Below are 26,073 nucleotides of genomic sequence, written 5' to 3'. Positions count from 1 at the left end.
AATCAAATTATTAACTCTACTTTTTAAGTTAGGTATTGCAATTTACCATGTTGAAATTGCGCGTAGAGTTAGTTATCTTATTTTGTCACAACATAGAACATAAAGGTTAGATTTAGTAGTGTAAATATGCAAAATGGAACACGAGAGCTACATACATGCGCAAACTCTAGACGTAGCCGCCATTTTATGACTAGTAGGCAGTAACACAAATAAAGAAAAGTTGAAAGGTTTCAAAGCGACCGACAACTGCCCAAGCTTTCATTTTCGGGCCAACTAACAGATGGCACTACAGTCATCTGAAAACGTCACTATAAGGCGCCTGTCCCAACTCCCACCCCTGGTATATTCTTTGTTTAGTCAATTATAACCTCTGTTGGAAGATTAACACATTGATTGCACAGTTGTTTAAAATTTATTATAAGTGACAATGAAATATGAATCGTGCTTTAATTTAACTATATATGTACATTAAGTGAATAACTAAACAGTAATAAGTAACTACTAATTTCGTTCTCTAATCTCGTGACAAAATTCACTTACACGTGTTTAATAAGAGTTATTTAATTTATGATTAAAAATGAAGGTTAACAAAAATAAGAAAGAAATTATAAAGAAACCTAATCTTAAAAAGATTAAGAAAAACAAAAAGGAAATAACTAAGAATCAAGAAACACGAAAGGATGAAAATATGATAACATTACCCTCAGTACGAATGTCTGATGATCCGGCACCTAAACAGGTACATATAGTTAATATAAATAACATAAGTTCAAACTTCAAAGTGGAATCGCTTTGGTAAATTTTTGCTTGGCAAATTAGGTTTCTAAAGCAAGTTGTCTACAGTCTAAGTTATTTAGCTGTAATTTTAAAATAGATGTCTTTTTCAGGTAAAGTGGATAAACAGACAACGAGTTTTAGTGTTTGCTGCTCGAGGTATCAACCATTCTCATCGTCACTTAATGGAGGATATAAAAAAACTAATGCCTCACCACAAAAGTGAATCTAAAATGGAGAGGAGTAAAAATTTGTATGTTGTTAATGAAATATCTGAGATGAAAAATTGTAATAAATGTTTGCTATTTGAAGGAAGAAAAATGAGAGATTTGTATCTTTGGATGTCTAATATTCCAAATGGACCTAGTGCAAAATTTTTAGTTGAAAATGGTTAGTATTGTGCTTGAAATTTTTAATACAGTCTTAATCTTATAATTTCGTTATCTTGAGTGCTGTATAGTTCATCAAAACCATGTCTCCTGCCAGAATTTGGCAGTGTTTCGCCTCACATAGAGGCAAAACACATGTCATATTGATTAAAGGCAAAATTAAGCTTAGCTTTATTGTGTTTTGGTCTGAAGGATAGTAGCTAGTAAAATTACTGGGCAAATGATACTTGACAACTTATGTCTTAAGGAGACGAGTGCAATTGTGCCAACTCAATGCAGTGCCACTCAGAATTTTTAAATTTTTTAAGAATCCTGAGTGGCACTGCATTGTAATGGGCAGGGCATATCAATTACCATCAGCTGAAAGTCCAGCTTCTTGTCCCTTATTGTTATAAAAAAATTGCACTCAATAGAAAAATAACATCATTTGGATAATAAAAGATTTAATAATGCCTAATTCAATAATTATTTTTATAATATTAACTTTTTTTTCTAGTTTATACAATGGGTGAACTGAAAATGACAGGGAATTGTTTAAGAGGTTCCCGGCCTTTACTATCATTTGATCCACAGTTTACTAAAAGTGCACATTACTCTCTTCTCAAGGAATTACTGACTCAAATATTTGGGGTGCCAAAACACCATCCAAAAAGTCAACCATTCTTTGACCATGTATACACTTTCATGATACTAGACAATAGAATTTGGTTCAGAAACTATCAAATTCTATCAGAAGATGGTGCATTAGCAGAAATAGGGCCAAGATTTGTTTTGAATCCTGTAAGTATTTAAATATTCTATTCTTCTATCTTTCATATAATTTGTTTTCATTGTGTCATTAACCTAAACTGTCAAGTTACAAAGTGCTAATTTAAGTTAGCAGTAACTTAGATACCATGGCATACATATTTTAACAATATTTAAATATTTGCTGACTATGCAGCAAATATTAAAGTTTGTTACATATAAGTATTTAGAATAATAAAGTTACCTTAATAATTTCACATGAGTTGAGAACTTTCTATAAATCAAAATATGTTTTTTAGAGGCCTTAGAAATACTAGTTATTATTTACTTTCATTTTTGAGTAATGAATGATTAATTTTTAGTTTGTGTTTGAAGGGAAGTGAAAAAATCATTTTTTTGTGCTGTGGTGGTTGTTGACTTCTCGAAAAGATCTTCTCTTATATATATTGTACTTATAATATTTCAATTTATAGGTCAAAATTTTCTCTGGATCATTTGGTGGTGCTACTTTATGGGAGAACCCCAAATATTTGAGCCCCGCTAAACTTCGTCAAGCATTCTCCAAGAAAGCTGCAAATAAATATGAAAATAGAATTGAGAAAAAGGTTCGTAATGAAGCAACTAAACCAGAAACTGGTTACCCTGATATTGAGGACTCATCCTTCTTCAAAGGAGATCCATTGAAGAAGGCAGAAAATGTTGTAATAAAAGGTAAGAAGCTGTATGTAATATATTAAATGGTTAATATGGACAATTTTTATCATATTTATAATCTTTATGAAAATATTTAACTTCAATTATTTTATATTTCAGATGAAATTGATACTGAATCATTGAAAGAAAATGAGAAGGAAAATATCAATCAACCAATGTTCAGTACAAATTTAAAGAAATCTAAAAGTAAACCAGATATGGCTATAAGACGTAAACAACTTAAAGCTCAGAGTAAAGCAATTTCTGATAAAATAAAGAAAAGGAAACAATTCCAGAAAAAGAAACCTTTAAAGTCTAAATAAATGAAATACCAATTTTTCACATGTTTTATTTTAAGTCATTAAAAGCATATTCAATATGACAGAATAATGGAAGAAGATATTCCAGTTTAACATTTTCTTCTTGAAAATTGTTAGACATGATGATTAAATTATTATATAAAAATATCATAGTTCTTAATAATGTATAATCGCATAACATAATGTTCTTACATTATAAAAGTAAAAAAAAAAAATATTTAAAAATAAAAAGAGCATTAAAGATTGCACAAATATAAACTAATACTTGAGAAATGAGATTAACAGCGAAGTTTAAAAGTGGACGGTTTAGTATTTCTTAGTAGGCAAAATACATTTAGTTAAATATTATAAAATTTTAATAGGCAAATAAGTTTACATTGTGCTCATAAAAAGGTATTACTTTAATAAAAATACCTCTTAGACATAAAAGTTTTTGTTGAGCAAATTATTTTTATGTGAACAACCCTTTATTATTTTATAACAACACCCTAATTTCAATGAGCTTGAAATTTTATGACAATATTAATTTGAATCTTAGACAATTATTCTAGTTAGGGCTCTGGCAGTTAGCCAATTAGGTGTGAGTGCTCAGCTGATTTGGGTAGAATAGCATCAATATGTTGAATTACTCTGTTCCGTTGGTCTACAAACAAAATAGAGATAGCTTGTGCTACCTATTCCCGAAATAATAACTATTTTATATAAAATTATTGAAGGAAGCTGAAGTAAAGATAGTCATCTTAATATTTCTTGCAAGACACAACATTGACAACACCAATTTAAAATTTTATTAATTAAAGCAAACGTCACAGTTGTATTGTAAATACTCAAGAATTATTATAAGAATAAATATTTATATACTTATAGTTGATTACAATAGTTGCACAAAACACACTATAGAATTGTAAGCACAAAACAATGCTATATAGATATATAAAAACTTGTTACATCCAGTCCAAGTTATAATAGCTTCTTAACGTAACATTAACATAATATTCATAAAATTGGAAGTCTTCAGTTAAAAAAAATAAATTATAAATTATTTATGGCAATGTGTACGTAAGAGAAATCCAAGATTCTGGAAGTAATATGTTTAGGTACATCACATGCTTATATCTATTTTTATAACTAAAAAACTTAGATTAACGATTAGTCTCTGCTGTGCTCCAACTGGATACCGCAGGCGTGGTCGCAAAATGCGGCAACTAATAACTACTACGCCCAAGCGGGCGTACTCGAGCCAATCTCGAACAATGTGCGACGTTGACGTGCCACATGTTCTGATAAACTTTGCTAATAATTGAAACTCAACTGCCGGTTGGCGTAGTAAAAATAATACCACAAGAAATAAAGACAATGGGATCACAATATATCATCAGTAAGTATTTCGTATTTTATTAATTTCATAGTAAAATAACACGAAGCGTATATTTTGAAAGATGCCACACATCTTTACCAATAGCCGCAATAGCCAATACACATTACAGTATAAAGTTGCCGTAATAAAAAAGCTATTGTTCTTAAGTAGTGCGGTATCTAGGTGGAGCGCAGCGGAGACCAATCCTTATTCTAAGCTAAAAAAATAATATTACATAAATGATCTTATGTCATATAATAAAATATAGTACCTAGCTTGCAATTGAGTTGTCTTTACATATTGTTTACAAAGGGTGGTGTATTTAAACATGGTAGGTGAAAAGATACTAAACTGAATGATAAATAGGTAATAAAGATAAAAATGACAACAGTATAAAAAAATACGTTTAATATTAATAAAATATTGTCATTTGTATGTGACCAAATGTGTTTTTATGGGACCAAATGGCAAACATTTTGCATCAAACTACAGAAGAATCACAAAAATCGGATCATAAATCTCTGAGTAATCGGTGTACATACATAAAAAAAATACCAATCGAATTGACAACCTCCGCCTTTTCGAAGTCGGTTAAAATACCACGTCAAATATGTATCTAAAAATAATACCATGATGAGCAGCATATGAGTGACGCAATAGAAAGTGATAATAAGCTTCCACACACAGACTATAGAGGATTGTCAGGAGCTTTGGGGTCCTTTATGGTATGCGCTTTTTTGAAGAATGGTCGCCATAGATCCTGATGGTGACTTTGATATTTAAGAGTTTGTGGAGTGTGCGTCGGCACCTTGCCAGAAGAACTGTTCATAACTACAATATATGTAAAAGTACACAGGGTAAGACATTATCACACTTAATGAGGAATTAATCCTCAACGCGTTACGGTGGATTTTCCATTTCGAAGTGTAGGAATAGATTTCGTTTGACCTTGTTTTAAATAAGAAAAGTCGCGGGGCTAGGACAATTTCATTCCATTTGTGTATTTTAATTTGCATAAGATACAAATGTGTTTGTGTGTGTGTAAGATACAAATTTGGAGGCTGTCAGTGATCTCCCGAAGGATATCGCCGGGGAAAGCCAATGGTCGTACCTATTGTCGCTATATTTCTGCAGGCTACTTCGTAGGCGCAGCTAAAGAAATAAGTAACTTTTTGAAACATAACGGATGCGGTGGCAGGGATCATACAGAATTTCGGAACTCTCTCCGTGATTAATATGGTCGAAGACACAATGATGTGACGTCACTTCGCAACGCCAAGTGAATTAGGGTAGCTCTGCATTCGCGAATGGTTTATCATGATACCTACTTAGGTGCATCAACCAGAAATGAGAGCATTATTCCATCTGTGTTATTAATAAACGAGAAGTAAAGTTATTTCACGCTTAAACGTTTTTGTCTTTATCTTACCTTTATCAATACAGAATTAGATGACAGGGAGAAGTAATTTTAAACTTAGAGTAACTTTAGACTACGTTTACTAATCTATATATATATATATATAAAAATGAATTGCTATTCGTTAGTCTCGCTAAAACTCGAGAACGGCTGGACCAATTTGGCTAATTTTGGTCTTGAATTATTTGTGGAAGTCCAGAGAAGGTTTAAAAGGTGAATAATTAGGAAAATGCTGCTAAATTAAATAAAAACAACAAATTTGTTTTTCCTATGATGTGTCCATACATAATTTCTATGAGAGAATTTATTGGCGCACGGTTTGACAGTTCTGCTGTGAAACAATTTTATTACGACAGCAGGGTGCATATAATTTTTGATGTTATGATAGGTATATTATTGACAAATTCATATAAAAACATTATTTTATTTATTATAATATACAGAACGTCTGTCGGGTCAGCTAGTAGACAATAAACGCGAAGTGAAGTTATTCCAATTTTAAAAAGTTTTGTCTATCTTACCTTTGTCACTACAGAATTACATGACAGGGAGAAGTAATTTTAAACTGGGAATAACTTAACACTGCGTTTATTAATAAGACAGAATGTGTGGCCGATGTTTAAGGGTCACATATAAAAGAAATAAACCGATTTGTTTCAATACACCACATTATATGGTATGGATATATTTTTCTTACGTCAAATAAACAATATAAAAACGATCAGTCTTAGTGATTGCTGTGCATTTTATGACTCAAGTTGTACTGAATAAAAGATTACACTATGACTAAAGCATTAGGTGGTTTACTTCTGCAAAAATATTTTATTAACTTTGTAATACAAATATTAAATAAGTTATTTTTGGAAGTAATCATGCCACCTATGCTGGCTTTAAACATTAAAACATACACATTGTGTATTGAGGTTATTAATAATGTATTTAATCCTAATGGAATTGGGTGTTTATTGTAAAAAAACTGAGGAAGAAAATGTGAAATATTCTTATTATTAGGCTGAGGTACATTACTTAAATAATATTCAAAAGTTTTTTGATACCAACTTAAATACTGTAAACTGTAAAAAAAAACGATTTCCCTTATCCTAATAAGACTTATCACAATGTAAAAAATGTACTTCGAATAAATGATTACATAGCCATCAAAATAAAGTTACAACACATAAGCAAGAGTATAAAAAATAGTGTAAAACGTTTAGAGATTCGTAAATACTTGGATTGTTAATTTTCTTTCCATACAGGAAATGATTATCTGAAACAAATAAACATATGCCATTATCTTAATACATATAAATTACGTGACACGTTGTTTCTCAGCGATGGACTCCTAAACTAATGAACGGATTTAAATGGGGATTACTTCATCGAGTGCAGTTTAGTCCAACTTGAGAGATAGGATAGTTTTTATTTCGATTTGGGACCCATAATTATTTTTATTTTCAATATTTTTTTTGTATGGGCATATTTTCTATGAGAGAATTAAGTGACGCACGGTTTGACAGTTCCGCTGTGAAACAATTTCACTATAACAACAGGGAGCATTTTTTATAAATAATTCTTGATGTTGTTTTGAAATATTATTGCCAAATTCCTATCAAACAATATTTTTTTTTTATTATTTACAGAACGTTTGTCGGGTCAGCTAGTATACTATATATATTTGACGACCCATATAGCCGAATGGTGGCCGATGTTTATATGTATTTATGTATGTTTAAGTAAGTATATTGTATTAAATATATCGTTGTCTTGTACCCATAGTACAGGCTATGCCTAGTTTCGGGCAAGATAATTTTATTATCAATATTATATACATGGCAACAGCGGCGAGTTTTTGTTTGGTAGTTTATTTAGGTCACACTTTATGGTAATGAATATAAATATTATAATGAATCGTTTTATAATTGCAATGATTACTCAGAACTTTTTATATATATATCTTATGTAATAGGAGGACAAACGAGCGTACGGGTCACCTGGTGTTAAGTGATCAGCGCCGCCCACATTCTCTTGCAACACCAGAGGAGTCACAGGAGCGTTGCCGGCTTTTAAGGGACGTGTACGCGCTTTTTTTGAAGGTACCCATGTTATATCGTACCGGAAACAGGACACAAGGAAGCTCATTCCACAGCTTTGTACTACAAAGCGGTGGAAGAAAGCTCCTTGAATACCGCACTGTGGAGGACCGCCACACATCCAGATGGTGGGGATGATATCCTAATTTGTGGCGTGTCGTGCGAAGGTGGAATTCGGCGGCAGAATTCAGGATAAATAGCTCTTCGGAACACTCTCCCCGTGATAAATGCGGTGGAATACACACAATAAAGCGACGTCTCTATGCAACCAAGCCAAGTGCTCCAGCCGTTCACAGAGCACTGGGTCCCAAACAATTCGAGCTGCTCTGCGTTGCACGCGGTCAAATGGATCGAGCTGATACTGGGGTGCGCCAGACCAGAGATCATTGGTCCAATATTGTTGATTATCATTTTGGCAGATATCAGATATTGGTCCAATGTAATAATTGGATCCCTTAGCTCGCTGTATACATTGAACAAGTAATGTTTCAATGTGAAATATTATTCTTTTATTATTTCTAAACCCACTGGAGATGGATACTCATATTATGATTTGTAACTAACTAAACAAGCCCAAGAGAATTATCAAGGCAGAGCAAGATTGTTTTTTGCCACCTTTTTTATCGGCTCGTCCAATTTTTCTTTGCCGATCAGTAGGGCAGAAACGCTGCAATGACAATGATGTAACGGCACTGGTTAACCATCGACCTTTTAACAATTCAGTCAAATTCTCATTGGTCAGGTTCCTTATGTGGTATCTGAAAATTTTCACTCTTTATGAGGTGTTGTGTTATTACGTCGATGCTGCCTAGATTACTTCAACTTTTTGGTGATAGCAGTGAATGTGATCACAATATTCATCTATAGCAAATAATTTTATAAATATGAAGTTTTGGTTTCTTTGAACGTGCTAATTGGGATCTACCAGATGGACCTGGACTATTCTTTTTGGGTATAATAGCTTGATTGCCAATCGAAAAAATTGTTTAATCGGCGTGTGCTGGTCCTTAGAACCTATTCCTAAAAATACCACTTTTTTTTTATCCTGTATAAGTCATAATGGAACCTTATTACAGTCTTCTCTCTCCGAGCATTATAGTGGGCCACGAGTATCACTTACCAACAAATAGAGGGGAAGCCATCTTGCTCGTAATGATACTTCTTATTATAAAATATATATGTATATAGCCCTGTGCTACCGCGGGACATAAAAAAATAGAGAAGTGCCAGGCTTAAGGGTGTCGTAAGAAGCGACTAAGGGTATTTATCAGTGGAAGGCCTGCTTTACACAGGATGCCGGCTTGATTATGGGTACCACAACGGCGCCTTTTCTGTCGTGCAGCAGTAATGTGTGAGCATTCTTGTATTTCGGTCTGAAGGGCGCCGTAGCTAGTGAAATTACTGGGCAAATGAGACTTAACATCTTATGCCTCAAGGTGATGAGCGCAATTGTAGTGCCGCTAAGAATGTTTGGGGGTTTTCAAGCATCCTGATCGGCACTGCATTGCAATTACCATCAGCTGAACGTCCGGCTCGTCTCGTCACTTACCTACTGTCATAAATAATATATATATTTGCGGGAAAATTTTCTTTGGGGCGATGTATATGCTTTTACAACAACATCCCAAAAGTATTACGCTATTCAAAAGAATTGTTAAAAAACGTTTGTGTGGTAAACGTTACTATAACATAAATGACTTCCTTAATGATACCACAGATTGGGAATGCAGCGACCGCCCTCAGGCGATTAAATAATGGGTTAAATAATTGTACAATTTTACTTTGTAAACATATTTTTTTGATGAAAATATAAGCCCGCCGAGTTTGTTGCGTCCATTTTTCTCAGGTGTGAGGTATTCGTTTTGGAATGGGTGGTAGTTTTTTGACTTTCAATAAGTGATGGCACATCCTATTTTTAATAAAAATATTTGAATTTGAATATTGACTCACGACATCAGTACTTTTCATTAAGATCCTGCAGTTCGGCGCCATCTTGTTCGTTTCCACGTGCCTTGTGTCCGCCCAGCTCCGCCAGGCGTGAGTTCTTCCAGCGTCCCTCGTCACCGTTCATATTGCGGTCTTCGCACACGCACAGGAACAGAGAATCAACCACCATCTAACAAAGACAACATTCACTGGTTCACTCTTCTCTGTCTTAAACTATTGTCAAACAGACAGCGAACAGAAAGCGTGGCGAAGCATTTATTTTATTTATATGAAAATTTTTCATTTCTTCATGCATAGTATACAACGGCGCCTATTTCTGCTGTGAAGCAGTAATGTGGAAGCATTACTGTGTTTCGGTCTGAAGGGCTCCGGAGCTAGTGAAATTACTGGGCAATTAACGAAAAGCGTGTCACGCCAGGACATACGAAAGACGAGATAGCAGTATTAGCTGGCTTTGTATACACGACGTCAAACAAAGAGCGAATGCGAGACGCGAAGCAAGAGCGAAGCGCGACGCTTCACTTTCGATTTGCTATGCCTTCTTTGTAATTTGACGTCATCGCTTCAGCTCGCATTCCCCATGGTTTCAGTTCGGTTCGGTTCGCATTTTTGTATGACAATACCTTTATGAATAAACGTAATGTAAAGTTACTCCAAGTTTACTACACAAGAATTACTTCTCCCTGTCATGTAATTCTGTAGTGCCAAGCCAATGGTAGGATAAGAATAATGTTTTAAATTTGGAATAACTTTACTTCGCGTTTATTAATAACTGTGATAGTGTAGTTGATACTTTGCAAAGACTTTACTAACGAAAAACTTAGCTGAGCTTAGAATAATCATTGATTTCGTTATTAGTTAGTCATTTGACAGCTGAAATAATGCTGAGCTTATGCTAAGGCAAGTCTAATGCAAAAGTCAAGTTCACGTTTTATTACACTCAGCTTAGTTTTACGTAAGTACCTAAAGTCTGAGCAAAGTTTAAGTACGCTCTATAGCTCTTAGCCTTTGACATTTTGTACTCTGCTAAAGTATGACCGTAGCATACAAATTGTATTTTTAATAGAATACCCTAACTACTGGGATTGTGAATACAAGTTTTTATATGCTCTAAAGTTTGGATGCTCTCCACCCAACAGATGTAATCGCTTAGCCAACCATCCAATATCTACACCGTTCATAAATATTGGTGTGTTTGTTCTCTCTAGTTGTGGTTTCATCTTCAAGATCTACTTTCATCATCATCATCAGACGGAAGACGTCCACTGCTGGACAAAGGCCTCCCCCAAAGATTTCCACGACGATCGGTCCTGCGCAGCCCTCATCCAAAGTATTCCGGCGATCTTGAAGATCTACTTTACGGTTCCTCAACAATATATTATGTTTTAGAAAACTGACTTGAGACATGCCGCTTTTAAATGAAGTTAATTTTAAGTGATTTTACTAAATACAAAAATATATGCAATATTCAGAGCAATAAACTAGATCTGTAGATGAAGTTACAACTGGAGAGTTGAACAAAAAGGCCGACATATAAATGAGCAGTGTAAGTATAGCAAGGTTGGCTGCCCAAAACTATTGCCAGCAGTGTTTCAAAGAGTTGATTGATCTTGTTAACACTTGCAGATGGAGAGTTGTTTGTTTTTATTAACACTTGTTGAAGAGAGTTGTGTGGTGTTATTAACAGTTGCTAGAAGAGAGTTGTTTGATGTTATTAACAGTTGTTTGATGTTATTAACACTTGCAAGAACTTAGTTGTTTGATGTTAATAACACTTGTAAGAAGAGAGTTGTTTGATTTAATAACACTTGCAAGAAGTTAGTTGTTGGATGTTAATAAAACTCGAAAGAAGAGAGTTGTTTGATGTTAATAACACTTGTAAGGAGAGAGTTGTTTGATTTTAGTAACACTTGCAAAATGGTAGTTGTTTGATGTTATTAACACTTGCTAGAAGAGAGTTGTTTGATGTTATTAACTATTGCAAGAAGTTAGTTGTTTTATGTTAATAACACTTGTAAGAAGAGAGTTGTTTTTTCTTATTAACTCTTCCAAGTAGAGAAGTTATCATTCACTGATGATATTTGAATCTATAGCCATGCAATTGAACAAAATAAGATGATGACACAAAAGTATTCATACCTCATACAGCGATAGTATGCAGTGAGCAATGAAGAATGCGAACACACATATAACGAGCGTGGGCACGGCGAAGAAATGCAAGTCCGAGTTCCTCTTCAGCAGCAGCAGTCCAATGATGCCCGTCACCGCTGTCACTATACACTTGCCCAGGAACAATATGAAATCGCCCACACTGTTGATCGTCACCACTTGGAGAGCGTTGTTTACTATTACACTGAACGCCTGAAAAATTGAGTTGTGAAATGTATATGTGGATGATTAGCAAACTAATATAGCAAATAAAGTTGTTTATATTTGTTATTTCAGTAGACACATGGTCATGCTTCAAATGTGAAAATAATTGTTTCGAACTCATTAAGGAACATCACGGGCGAGGATCGAACTGGGGGGCACCAAGGCGAGAGACAACTAGGTGAGAATCAGCACGTTTGGGCAAAAAACGAGGACCGGATCACACCTTCCTTAAAGGCCGGCAACGCTCCCGTGATTCCGCTGGTGTTGCACGAGAATGTGGGCAGCGGTGATCACTTAATACCAGGTGACAATACACTCGTTTGTCCTCCTTTTCTATAAAAAAAAAACTAGTTAAATCAGGATTAATAGTTTAAAAGGGTTACCTTAGCAGCAGCCTTGCAGAAATGACATCTCTCAATCGTTATGATAGTGTAAGCGTTATGGTTGAGGTATCGTATAAACTTCTCCAAGCAGTAAAAACAGCAAATACCACATTTAAGGCCGCATTTCGCGCAGTCCGATCCCTTTTCAGCCCTCGCTGACAATCTGAAAATACATTCAATTAACACATATGCAAAATGTATGTTTTAGGATTTCGCAGCTCTAAAATAGAATATTAACTCAAAACACCCTTCGTGTACTATTACAATTTGCGATTGTCCAGGTTTTTTATATATTATACAATGAGCGCCCAATTTACATTACTTAATTAATTTATTTATTTATACATAATCCATAGCTCTTAAAAATATTTCAATTACACATAAAAATATGATCTGACGGCCAAAAGGGGATTAGCATTTTAAAGGCTAAAAGTTTTTTAAAGTAAGATTTTAAGTTTTTCTTCTTTTGGAGCGTTAGGGAAAAATTATCAAAGTGAATTTTTACGATGTGCGCGCATACCGTCACACAAAATCGACACCCTGACGTCAGCTGGCCAACTAGACCATTTGTATCATATTTCAGCTGCCAAGTCTCTGGTTACTACGGTCTACTGAACCAAAACCAATGGACGAGAATTAAGTAAATTTAAATTTACATATATATGTAAGTTTTAAAATAAAAAAAATATTTCTTTCAAATTGTATAAAAATTATTTAATGATATTTAATTTCACGTTATTTAACTAAATTATGAGGAATAATAATATTTTCATTGGTTTTATTTAATACCTTCTTTATTAAGATATTGATTTTTTCTACAAACGTAAAATAGCACGAGGAATATTTTTTTAAGGATTTTTGTTTTATTACGCCAAAGAAGAAATACTTCTTACGTGCGTACAATATAACAATACACACACTTTTTTTTATCAAGTTTATAGTTTAATTGTCATGTTACTACTACACTGACCAGGAACCCCCGATGCACTAAAATTCAAATATTTTTATTCAAAATAGGATGTGATATCACTTATTGAAAGTCAAAAACTACCACCCATTCCAAAAAGAATGCCTCAGACCTGAGAAGAACGGGCACAACAAACTCAGCGGATTTCTTTTTTTTCATAAAAAATATGGTTACAAATTAACATCGTACAATTAAACTTATTATTTAAAAGCCTTAGGGCGGTCGCTCCATTCCCAATCTGTGGTATCATTAAGAAAGTTATATATGTTATAGTAACTTTTACCACACAAACGTTTTTTAATACTACATACTACTCCAGTACTACATTTGTTTTGAACATATTCTGGGATCTTGTTGTAAAAACATATAGGTACATCACTCCACAAAAGACTTACTAACTCGACCGAGTTATGGGCATTATAAGTTTATGTCTGTTCCTGGTGTTAACATTATGGTTATGGTAGTTTCCAGCAAATTCACTTATGTGCCTCTGTACATACATGACATTATCAAGAATATATTGAGAAGCAACAGTCAAGATGTTAATTTCTTTTAATTTTGCTCTCAATAATTCATTACTTCATAATAACAATCCACGGTACAGAGATAATATAGCATTTTCTCTTTAGAACATTTGTACGCAAAGCACACAGGACAGATTTTGCTGATTCAGATGCCTTTCAAGGTCAGTAGGTGCTTGATGCTAATTATACAATTCTTCATATAATATTCCCACTCCTATTTCATCTGTCTAGGGACGAAACATCACAAAAATCCTTACTTAGTCCATAGGTTATAAGAGGAAACTGTTCATTGAGTTGATTAAGATTTGCAATAGTGTGAATCAGCCTCTTAGTATAGAAGTCTGAACAAGTATTTTTATTTGACATAGCTAGCATGGAAAGTCGCATATTTAGGGCACGTGCTTAGGCACGAGAGATACAAACTCCTACAACTCATCATGATGGGAAAAGTTGCCGGTAGAAGAGGCGTAGGTCGCAGAAAAGTCTTGGCTGCGCAACATCCGAGAGTGGATTGGCATCGCGAGTGCGGCAGAACTATTTCGCCTCGCGAAGTACAATCAATTGAAACTACTAAGCTGACCGCCAACCTTCGCTCGTCGGAGAGGCACGCGAAGAAGAAGTATGGATTACTGGAGTCATTAAAGGTAAAGCGAATACTTACTTTGCATGCAGATAGGTGAGAATCAGCCGAGGTATTTTGAACAGCGTTATCAAGAATGATCCCTTCGCAACTGAACCGAGATGGTACTTCAGGAGTTTACCAATCGAATACAGAACTGGCGACGAATGGGCGTTTTGACCTCTGAAATATACGAAACAATTATAGTTTCTGCGTACTCCTTCCTTTTGCACGCAAAAATTACTGAATAAAAATTGAATAATTACTGAATTCTGATCCCAACAGGCATTGGCAAATTTAACTCAAGGCAACTATGTCACCTGGAGCTGATGGAGCAATATTGTAAGCACGGCTAAAAGGAGTTTACAAGCATAAAATCACAACAATGGCCTTTTACATCCAAACCCTGTATGTTATTTAAAATGAAAATGTATTTAGATAGATATAATTCGTCTAGAGCGATTTAGGTCGTAGATACAGATACGTTTTGCCTTACTGGGACATAGCAGTGAAGTTTTCATTTTATCCTGCAAATGGAAATAGCCTGCTTACATAATATGAACGTTTCTGACGATCTCTACAGCCGAGTGGTGAGTGACCCTGACTAGCTAAGCTAGAGGTCCCAGGTTCGAATCCCGGTAGGTGCAAACATTTATATGATGAATATATATGTTTTTCTTCGAGTCATGTTTATATGTGTTATTGTATGTTTAAGTAAGTATATCGTATGAAGGCGAGGTTTTCCCAACACTTTAGGTAAAAATTGCGCGAACGTTAGATTCGATAGGTACGCATGGACACGGGCGTCGGGCATGGCTGAGAACGAACCGAGCGATGCGGGTCAACGACCGCCATCCCGGAATGAACCGCGTAATATTTTTTAAAACTTACAGTTGTGCTAGAGTACGGAATTACTGTGATAATATTTTTTATGCATTTTTGAAGTAAATCTTTTTTATCGACGTATGAGAGAAATCTTATATTACGCGCAAAATTATGATTTCAACATTATGGATATCGTATTCGAGATTCTCGAAGGTGCAGAGAACTAATTTGGGATCATTTTTGAAATCCAAGATGGCCGCCGCACAAAATTATGATTTCAACAATTTGGGTATCGTATCCGAGGTTCTCGAGGGTGCAGAGAACGAATTTGGGATCATTTTTGAAATCCAAGATGGCCGCCGCGCAAAATATGTTTTCAACAATATGGGTATCGTATCCGAGGTTCTCGAGGGGGCAAAGAACGAATTTGGGATCATTTTTGAAATCCAAGATGGCCGCTGCGCAAAAATATGATTTCAACAATAAGGGTATCGTATCCAAGGTTCTCGAGGGTGCAGAGAACGATTTTGAGATCATTTTTGGAATCCAAGATGGCCACCGCTCAAAATTATGATTTCAGCAATATGGATATCGTGTCCGATGTTCTCGAGGGTGCAGAGAACGATTGTGTGATCATTTTTGAAATCCAAGATGGCCGCCGCACTTAATTATGATTTCAGCAATTTGGATATCGTGTCCGAGGTTCTCGAGGGTGCAGAGAACGATTTTGGGATCATTCAGTAGTAAAAATATCGTTGTCCTGCACTCATAGTACAGGCTATGCCTAGTTTGGGGTCAAGATAATTTGTGTAAAAGTGTGACAATATTATTATAATATATCTATTATATTTCTACAGTACAGTTTGATAAAGAGAAAATTCTCGATCGTGTTTCCATACATGTATGTGTGTGACCGGTCATAAAGTATAAGAACTCACATCATAAAAGCATCAGGTTATCTGTTCCTCACCTGAAGTACCAATGCGAGACAGCTCCCGCGATAGTCATCTGCTGACAGCCAAGGATGAACTCGCTTCCCCACACCAGGCAGATGAGACACATCCACCACATACTCTGCACCCACATCGGGTCGAACTCGATACGATCTACAATAACATCGTGTATCGATTATGAAAAGAAAAAAAATCTCTAAAGTCTAAACGGTGCCCAACTACCTCATCACCACGAGAATAGTCGTCGCTAGGGCGTGCGTCCGAGAACATGTAGGGGCACATACACAATCTTTATATATATAATTCTTCTGTACGTGTGTTGAGAGTGAACTAAACGGCAGGACCCATTTTGAATGAATTTTTTGTGTGTTCCTGTAAATTCGAAAATGATTTAGATTCTCAATTCTACCCATATATAAATCTCCTGCCCATGTGTATGTATTAGTGAGCTCCTCCTAACGGCTGGACTGATTCTTCAAATTTAAGACGTGTATACAGGGCAACATCTGTCGGGTCCGCTAGTAGATCTATGGATTTAAGTGCTTATTGCCCCTAATAACTAAACTTTATAATAATACATCGTGTATTCATAGGCTTTGAGATTAATTTCATAGCACAATTGGAAAATTAAAGGACTGCCCGTTTAGAATGCATTCATATTTTAAATTTAGAATATTACGAATAAGAAAATTTATATTTGTGTAGGTTAATGGCGCCAAATAAAATTTGAAACTGGAAAAAAAACCATTAGAGATATTTACTGCTAAACTGACTAAATGAGCTTGATGAAAGAATTAGATACTTACCCCCTTATTCATAATAGTCTGCTAACTTAAAGCATTGGTAATTCTCACTCTGTCTTCTTCTAAGTCAGAATGAGAAAAAACACTCCTAAGCGGTTGTTTAAAGTTAGCGGACCATTATGAATAAGGGGGTTAAAGAATACTCAAATGGTTTTAAGAAAATTATAATATTATTAAAGGATTCTTAAAAATATTGAGATTAAAATGATATCCAATCAAATACGAAGGGTATACTACATTACAATTTAATACGACACAAAACTGATTTAAGCATAAAAACTAGTGACTCATAATTCCCACGTTGTACCTAGTTATCACCCAAACAACGGGCATGTGAATAATCGCAGACGCATTTTAACAAAACAATTCTCACCTAAATAACAACAGTATTATTGTGAATCAGGTTATGACGTCACCAGCAATGACTAACATTTACCACAATGTTACTCAGCGATTTAATAATAATAACACAACATTATATGTTGGTTAAGGAGAACAACTTATCTTAAATAGAGCCATATTTAAGATAAAAAAGTTGTTCAAATCACTAATAAATCTATATTCAGTGACATGTATGGTCCGAAGAACTTATAGGGGGCCGTGAAGCAGTTATGTTAGTGAAATTACTGGGCAAATAAGACTTAACATCTTACGTCTCAAGGTGACGAGTGCAATTGTAGTGCCGCTCAGAATTTTTGGGTTTTTCAAGAATCCTGAGCGGCACTGCATTGTAATGGGTAGGGCTTATCAAATACCATCAGCTGAACGTCCTGCTCGTCTCGTTTCTTATTTTCATTAAAAAAAAGGTTGTTGGATATCAAAATTTGATACATTGGTTTCACCGCCGCGTTGTTCCCGGTGAAATATAGCCCTTAATTTAAAGCAAGTACCCAGTCACTTGATATGTCAGATCATACCTACACGGCAGGTGATCTTCTGGTATACCTAACACATAGATGGGCGGCGGCTATTGAAAGCAAGGGGGAAGGCCTGGCAGTTAGCCTGGATATAGCGAAGGCCTTTGATCGTGTATGGCACAAGGCGCTCCTCTCAAAACTTCCATCATTTGGGCTTCCCGAGAGCTTATGCAAATGGACCTCCAGCTTCCTTACTGGGCGCAGCATACAGGTCGTTGGCGACGGTTATTGCTCGAACCCGAAGCCCGTGAACGCTGGAGTGCCCCAAAACTGTGTGCTATCTCCCATGCTGTTTCTTCTGCATATCAATGATATGTTGGACACCTCCAACATACATTGCTATGCAGACGACAGCACTGGTGATGCCGTATACACGGGCCATGCAGGTCGCGGAATGGGGTAAATTGAACCTTGTCCAATTTAACCCCCAGAAGACTCAAGTTTGCGCGTTTACCACTAAAAAAACCCCACTTGTCGTATCACTGCTCTTCGACAACACTTCCCTTAAAGCCTCGCCTAGTATCGGAATACTGGGTCTCGAAATCTCGAGCGATTGCCAATTCCGTGGCCATCTGGAGGGCAAGGCCAAATTGGCTTCCAAGAAGCTGGGGGTCATTTATAGAGTACGGCAATACTTCAAGCCGGCCCACATTCTAGCGCTCTACAAAGCGCAGGTCCGGCCACACATGGAGTATTCCTGTCATCTCTGGTCTGGCGCACCCCAGTATCAGCTCGACCCATTTGACCGCGTCCAACAAAGAGCACCCCGAATTGTCGGGGACCCAGTGCTCTGTGAACAGCTGGGTCACTTGGCGTTGCGTAGAGATCGCACTTCATTGTGTGTCTTCTACCGCATTTATCACGGGGAGTGTTCCGAAGAGATGTTTTACCTGATTCCTGCCGCCGAATTCCACCTTCGCACGACACGCCACAAGTTAGGATATTATCCGTACCATCTGGATGTGTGGCGGTCCTCCACAGTGCGGTTTTAAACGATGAGGAATACATGTGTACCTTAAAAAAAAGCGCATACTCCTTCTTTAAAGGCCGGCAAAGCGCCTGTGATTCCTCTGGTATTGCAAGATATTGTGGGCGGCGGTGATCACTTAACACCAGATGACCCGTACGCTCGTTCGTCCTCCTATTCCATAAAAAAAAATTTACTGCTTTACGGCAGAAATAAGCGCCGTTGTGGTACCCATAATCTAGCCGGCATCACAGGATGCCGGCTAGATAAGAAGAGCAAAGCTTTGCCTGTGCAAAGGAGCTTCGTCGGAGGAGGAGGAGGTCTTGTTTTGAGAAGAACCGGTAAGAAACTGTGCAAGTGTTATTTGATACAAGGTTCCACTAAGTCCGGATAATATCGTACGGCCTTGGGGATCACTACCCTTCCAGCCCATCAAGATAATAATTAAACATAAAAAAACACTGCAATGATACGTCCTCATTTTTTCTTATAAGTATCATACATTATCACACACAAACGTGGGAGGCACATGCAGGAAATTAATGCCAATTGCCTGCCCACTGCATAACTGATGACGAAACGTCGCGAATATTTCTTTCGTCACTAGTGTTATTACTTGAAACGAAACAAAATCTGCTCAAATGACATTACAAGGCATATATTTTCGATTTAAACACTCGGGGAGCCATACACTTTGCTATGGAATAAAAAGTCTAACAAACGTAAGTGACACCCGATTGTAGGTGATCTTCGCGATCTTTGCTCACTTACAATCTCTGACCTGGATAAATAAGGACAGGCTGTTCCATATGTTTGACAGCAAATTTTATTTGTGCCTATTTGAAGCGCCACTCGCGAGCATCCAGAGAACTAATTTTGACGTATAATACAAATGGCTGCCAAGGAACGTACAATAATCTGAAGTATTTTTGGATTTTGAATTAATTACGCTCGTTTTCCGTGTTATTTATACTTCAAGAATCAACGTAATAAAGTACACATTTTTTTTTGTAAATAGTTTCCCACCATCAATCGATGTTTGCTGAGGTGGTCATCACTAGTTTTAGTACCACAGACTCTCGCTACATGGCCAACAGCGCCAAAATGGCGAATATCAAACAGGCACAAAAGCACTTTGACAGCCGCCAGTCCAGCGGTATATAGTAACAGGTCAGTGCTTACAAAACTAAAGTAAGTATAAACAAGGAATGAACACTGTTTGATTATTTCTTTGGGGGGATAGTGGGGACCAAATTAAAGTATAAATCTCACTTTTATAAGCGCGGCTATCATCAGGGTTCTGTCCTAGTTGTGCTGGGTTGTTCTGATCGGGTTCGGTGCTAGCGTTGATGAAGAAGTTGCTCTTGTACGGGATGCCGGGGTAATTAGCCGTCGCAAGACACACCTAATAGAAATTATTATTTATTACAGTAATTCTATTTCCTCTTTATTGACATATTTCTTGAACATGATTGACAAATCCATAGACATAGGTTATACTTGCGTATAGACAACCCAATGTGTGCGTTGACTTTAAGTCTATAAATGAATTTAAATGTTTTATTAAAAAATGGCTCAGTCGTAAATCCTACTACTCCACAGCTGAATATCTAAGTGATCCGACAGCCTGGGACTAGATAATGATTATTTTATAGCAATAGCAATGACAATACAATATTGTATATTTGATTAAAAATCTCTCTCAGAGCGCCGTTAGTTACCGCTGCGGTAGTAGGCATTAGAAATGACATCAAAAAGAATTCTAAAGGAATCAATTTTGATAAAATAAATGACTTTTATAATTTTACAACAATAACCAAAATACTAAGAAACTAATGTGAAACGTGGCTGACAGATAACGATTTGACAATCAAAATGGGTTACAATAGCAATATATACGCTTATATACCTTTTCTACCTTGCTGTAACTCTGTTAGAGAATATGTTCTCTCTAGCACACTTTGTCTATACTCTATAATATTGTAAGCCTATGTTCTAATCTGCCCGCTTAAATTAATTATCATAATTTATTAAAATCTCGGGATAAAACAAAAAATCATACACTTAAATGTTAAAAATTTACTTAAGTAGGTACTTTGTTAAAATATATTAAAAGCGGTATCATACAATGACATATATTTTCCAACCCGATTATTCGAATTGGAAAAAGAAATGGTTGCCAAATGTATGAGAATTTCGAGAACTTTCTGAGAGTCATATCCTTTCATTTTCGTCAAATAATTTATCTCCATTACTTAAAAAAAAAAAACTAAAATATACAATTTGTAACCCAAGATAATATAATGTTATTCTTACCACAACAGTACACCAAAACGTGAAGAAAAGAACGAGGAAGAAGAAGGTGATTATCGGCTGGAGGAACAGTGCTGGAATGGAGCCCAGACAATGAGCGGTCTCTCTGAACAACGCAGCCAGGAACGAAACGCGGGAACGCATCACCCATACCAACAGAAGCAATATTACCTGAAAGAAATATTCCCTTAAACAATGATACCATTACTGAGAATATTTTCTGTAAGTTACACTTCTTTTGGTGCATCAGGGACACACTATAATAGTATAAGTTGTATTATATGTGAAAATAAAGTACTTACTGTTATAACTGTGGCAATAATGGAGTACCATAGGAAGGCTTTTTCATTTTTAAATGATTCCTGAAATATACATAGTAGTATAATATTTAATGCCAATCTATTATAAAGCTCATTTAAATAAAAAAAACATTAAATCAGTATTCAGGCACTTGTATGATATAATATATAATATAACTCACTGCTAAGAACACAGATGACTCAGAAAAGTCTTTTTGTTTTGTTCTAAGTTCATGATATGTATACCACAGCAATGCTGTTCCTGCCACACTCGCAATTGATACCACAATCATGAATATCCAAGAAACAAGTGTTGCCAGTAGGTGTAGAATAGACACCATTATTAAAGAGCAAACTGTAAGAAAGCAACACATTAATAATCACTTAACAATATGCTATATATTCATCAATGACTAAACAGTTTTCTACATAGGTATGGGGGCGTGCATAAATTACGTGAGGTATTTCTTTGAATTTTCTGTCCCTCCCTCCCCCCTGGTGAGATGTCGTGAGATTTTATTCAACCCCCTTTCCCATCCCCCAATCTCACGTGAGATTTTTCAAAAGGTGGGTTTCTTAAGTAAACGCGTTGGATTGTTATTGTAAAAAGAAAAAAAAAATGCTTCATGCTTTTATTTACAACTAGTTAAGATTAGTAATCAATATTGCTGTGTAATAAAAATTTATCAATACAATACTTAAATCGTAACTACTGTGATTAAAAAAGAATATCTACTCTAATTCAGTCCATGGAGAATCATGCACGGTCTCAAGAGAGACTATTGGAACCAACTTGTTCATATGATTAAATGGATCAAAATAGTATATGTATTTTTTTTTGTTTCAATAAAAAAAAATGCGTGATATTTGCCGAGACCCCCCCTCTCTCCAACGTAAGATTAGATGAGATTGGACTCGACCCCCTCCCCCTCTTAAACATCTCATGTAATTTATGGACGCCCCCTATGATGTGACACAGTATGATATTCAGTATTTCCAATTTGAATTTAGAATATTAGATAAGTGTTCTTCCAAATTTTAGTAAAATTTTTTCAGGGGAATAATTTAGATATATCATTGTAATGCTGTATTCACTGTCCTAGTACACTCGGATGACTACTCCTTTACTTTCTAACTTGTACAAGTGCATGCTCATACCAGTCTCAGTGTACTCGGAAAGTGAAACCCTCTCTTTAGTAAAGTTTTTATTTAAATTACAAATAATAAAAAATATTTACTGATACTTACTGAATGCTATTATAACACATATTATCATCTCTTTCCAAGAATTATACAAATCAGATAGACTTTGTTCAATTGTATCCCAGCTATTGAGCAAATCATTGAAGTCCGTGAATACCTTCTTAGCCAAATCTTTAGCTGATTTTGGGAAACATCTATTTAAAAGAGGAAATGAGTCGTAAACAGGTAGCACAGGGCATGGACCATAAAAATTATGTAGCCCATTAGTGTTTTTGGGGTTGTTTAGATCAATATCATATTGACATAAATTTGATCCAGTTTCCTTATAAAAGTTTTGCAAATCAGTCAAAGTATCCAATTTTCTATTTGGACATTTCTTCACACAAATTTTCAGTGATTTGCGTAAATGCTTAACATCCATAAAAAACAAGTAGCTCTTATCAACTGTACTGATACCAGCTAATGATGTGTTCATTAATTTCTGATTACTTTTGACCCCACATGTATTCCCAAAAGAATCATATCCATTCACAAGTCTTTGTGGGTTTCCATACACAAATGAAATAGCAGCAATTATTATCTACAAAATAAAAAATCTATTAGAAGGTACACCTTACGCTTTTATATGCACATACTTGTATCCTTTGTACACAAAGGAAACCTATGTGAATAAAGTTAAAGAGAAAATAAATAATTTATAATAATAATATAATAAATTAAAAGGCATTTATTTTCTCAAAATTCATTCCTTTAGAATTCTTTTTTCTCTGGAGACAAATGGAGCTCTGAGAGAGAAAAAGTGGCACAAAAAACTCTCCCAGTATTCATTTTTGCGGTCTTTTCAATTAAATATACAATATTGTACTGTAATTGTTATAAAATAATAGGCTCCCAAGCTGTCCAATCACTTAGATATTCAGCTGTGGTGTAGTAGGATTTGCAACAGCACTATTTTTTAATAAAACATCTAAATTGGTGCCTGAAAAGTTGCTGGGACTTTATTCTATTATCATAATATTTATTTCTTTAATTATTTCTTTGAGTGACTGTCTCTTATCCAAGATGATATATAGCATGAACATCTCTCTTTTGCATGGTGTTTTATTATTCAAATTAATAAATCAATATTTAATATTATAATACTTTTATATATTAACAATAAGGCCAGCATTACATTACTTACACCAGTTCCCAATATTCAGTCTATTTCTTACTTGAGATAAAAATTGTAACTATTGTTGACTTTTCTGTCCCAATAAACTTATCGATGGTAACTCACCTTATCCATACATGCTATCTGTCAATGGGACGACATATAGCATACCAGCGATAGAAGTTTTGTATGGAAATTGTTGAAAAATGTTGAAAAAAATTCTCTCGTCTCAATATAAGGTGATAAGAATGACTTATAGGGTATATTGGGACAGCTTCACATAGACAGAGATTACAGATAGAGATAAATTACAACTTTCTACTGTCAGTAATTAGCTGTCAATATAATTACTGACAGTAGAAAGTAGTAATTTATCTCTATCTGTAGATAGGATATTGAGAACGGCTGTTAATGTTGTGATTTACTCCAACATAATGAAAGTAACAAAGTATGGCCTCAATAGCTATTGTACTAATAAATGATAAAACATGGATTTTATTCCTTAACTGCAATAGATTAGAGTTGATCTAAATTGATCACAGATTTGCAGACCCTAAAATATTGTACGACATACAAAATTTTAAATTAATTAATTAATTTTTAAACGATTTTCATTTGCTGATTATAGGATACAGTTTGGAGTAATTTAGAGGATGGAGAGATAAACACACTGTTTTGTTCTTCAAAAACATTTATAGAAGCTTCTATATCTTCTATATGTCTATTCTATTCTAGATGTCTTTCTTACCATAGCAATCCAAAAAACAACGTATATAATAAGCCATAAAATATCCGTGCATCCTTTTCTGGGCGTTTCATTCTGAGGAGAAATTTCACTCTGAGTGCAACCCATTCTTGAAAAAGCTTAGTTTAAACTTAGAATGTTAAAGGCTCACTAACACATTCCATTAAAACTAATGGTACTCGTAAATTATTTTTAAATTCACAAAACTTAAACGTAAATAATTTGTTTACAAATGTTGTTATTTACGCCAATGGCATAGCATCACATAGCATCTATGGCCGGGGCCGGGCATTTGATGGGCATTGGGCATAGCTTACATACAGGCTACCAAAGACTAAACTACTCTTCGCAGGCTACTATTTGTAATTTTTGATGCCAAAATGAAATATGACACATGTACTACGACTCGCCACATGAGTAAATAAAACGTTGCAGAGAGTAGTGCTTCTAGAGGATAAGAGCGTGCAAAGTTGTTGCCTATTTTGGTAGGGCTGTCACAAAAAGTTAAAATAAATTAAATACTTAAATAATTTTTTTATTAGCTTTTTTTGGAGTTTGAACATCGATATTAAATAACCCTACATACAAGATTTCATTCAAAAGTTTGAAAGCAAAAGGAAAAAAAAACGCGCGATTGTTGAATGCCAGACGTCTACGTGATGCGGATGGTACTTTGCACGTAATGTCCGGTGGTGGAATTCGGCCACTGGAATCAACCCGAACAGCTCCTCTGAGCACTCCCCGTGATAAAAGCGGTAGAAGATGCAGAGAAAACCCACATATCTACGCAATGCTACAGAATCAAACCGATCGGAGATGACTTGATCGTCGATGATTCGAGCCGCTCTTCGTTGTATGCGGTCAAATGGAAGAAGCTGGTACCGCCCACCCTCCCAGAGGTGAGAACAGTACTCCATGTGAGGCCGAATTTGCGCCTTTTAAAGTTGCAGGCGATGGCTTTTAGTGAAGTACTGTCTCGCCTTACTGAGTACACCAAGCTTTTTTTGGGGCCAGTTTAGCCTTCTCTTCCAAGTGACCACGGAACTGAACGTCGCTCGATATATCGACGCCAAGTATGCCAATACAGGCTGTGGCAGTTAGAGGAGTGATCTCGAATCGAGGGGATACGACAAAGGGAAACTTTTTAGTGGTGGACGCACAAACTTGTATCTTCTTGGGGTTGAATTGGACTAAATTTTGTCGGCCCCATTCCGAGACTTTGCAAAGCATAGTTTATATTTAAAATAAGTTTAAAACAATGTTTTGCGTCCTTGCTACTAACTAATAAGGAGTTC

General features: G+C 35.6%; 2 protein-coding genes across 3 annotated transcripts; one reads left to right on the top strand and one right to left on the bottom strand.

Moving 5' to 3' along the window:
- The first annotated feature begins 350 nt into the window (after positions 1 to 350).
- LOC126969648 (ribosome biogenesis protein BRX1 homolog) lies at positions 351 to 2,941 on the top strand. Its single transcript, XM_050815220.1, has 5 exons — positions 351 to 739; positions 888 to 1,164; positions 1,660 to 1,943; positions 2,384 to 2,621; positions 2,724 to 2,941. The coding sequence occupies exons 1-5, from the start codon at positions 578 to 580 to the stop codon at positions 2,924 to 2,926; spliced, it is 1,164 nt and encodes a 387-aa protein (XP_050671177.1). The 5' UTR covers positions 351 to 577; the 3' UTR covers positions 2,927 to 2,941.
- On the bottom strand, positions 2,939 to 25,093 carry LOC126969407 (choline transporter-like 1). 2 transcript variants are annotated; one of them, XM_050814816.1, is made up of 12 exons: positions 24,782 to 25,093; positions 22,926 to 23,460; positions 21,860 to 22,032; positions 21,681 to 21,740; positions 21,382 to 21,549; positions 20,338 to 20,470; positions 16,396 to 16,531; positions 14,643 to 14,783; positions 12,491 to 12,653; positions 11,874 to 12,095; positions 9,749 to 9,903; positions 2,939 to 6,964 (listed from the first exon to the last, which is right to left on the bottom strand). In XM_050814816.1, the coding sequence occupies exons 1-12, from the start codon at positions 24,884 to 24,886 to the stop codon at positions 6,961 to 6,963; spliced, it is 1,995 nt and encodes a 664-aa protein (XP_050670773.1). In that variant the 5' UTR covers positions 24,887 to 25,093; the 3' UTR covers positions 2,939 to 6,960. The 2 variants fall into 2 exon arrangements, with proteins under 2 accessions (XP_050670773.1, XP_050670764.1); XM_050814807.1 differs by having other exon boundaries at positions 9,738 to 9,903; positions 24,782 to 25,092.
- Between the last annotated feature and the right edge of the window lie 980 nt (positions 25,094 to 26,073).

This window comes from Leptidea sinapis, chromosome 1 (assembly GCF_905404315.1).
Source record: "Leptidea sinapis chromosome 1, ilLepSina1.1, whole genome shotgun sequence".
NCBI lineage: Eukaryota > Metazoa > Arthropoda > Insecta > Lepidoptera > Pieridae > Leptidea > Leptidea sinapis.
This window is presented reverse-complemented; position numbering and strand designations above follow the sequence as displayed.

Excerpts from the sequence above, each read along its gene's own strand:
- LOC126969407 (XM_050814807.1), bottom strand. The coding sequence starts at position 24,886 with ATGGGTTGCACTCAGAGTGAAATTTCTCCTCAGAATGAAACGCCCAGA. Across the intron at positions 23,461-24,781 it reads TTGTTTTTTGGATTGCTATG|ATAATAATTGCTGCTATTTC; the intron begins GTAAGAAAGACA and ends TTTATTTTGTAG. Across the intron at positions 22,033-22,925 it reads ATGTGTTATAATAGCATTCA|TTTGCTCTTTAATAATGGTG; the intron begins GTAAGTATCAGT and ends GCTTTCTTACAG.
- LOC126969648 (XM_050815220.1), top strand. The coding sequence starts at position 578 with ATGAAGGTTAACAAAAATAAGAAAGAAATTATAAAGAAACCTAATCTT. Across the intron at positions 740-887 it reads ATGATCCGGCACCTAAACAG|GTAAAGTGGATAAACAGACA; the intron begins GTACATATAGTT and ends TGTCTTTTTCAG. Across the intron at positions 1,944-2,383 it reads CAAGATTTGTTTTGAATCCT|GTCAAAATTTTCTCTGGATC; the intron begins GTAAGTATTTAA and ends TTCAATTTATAG.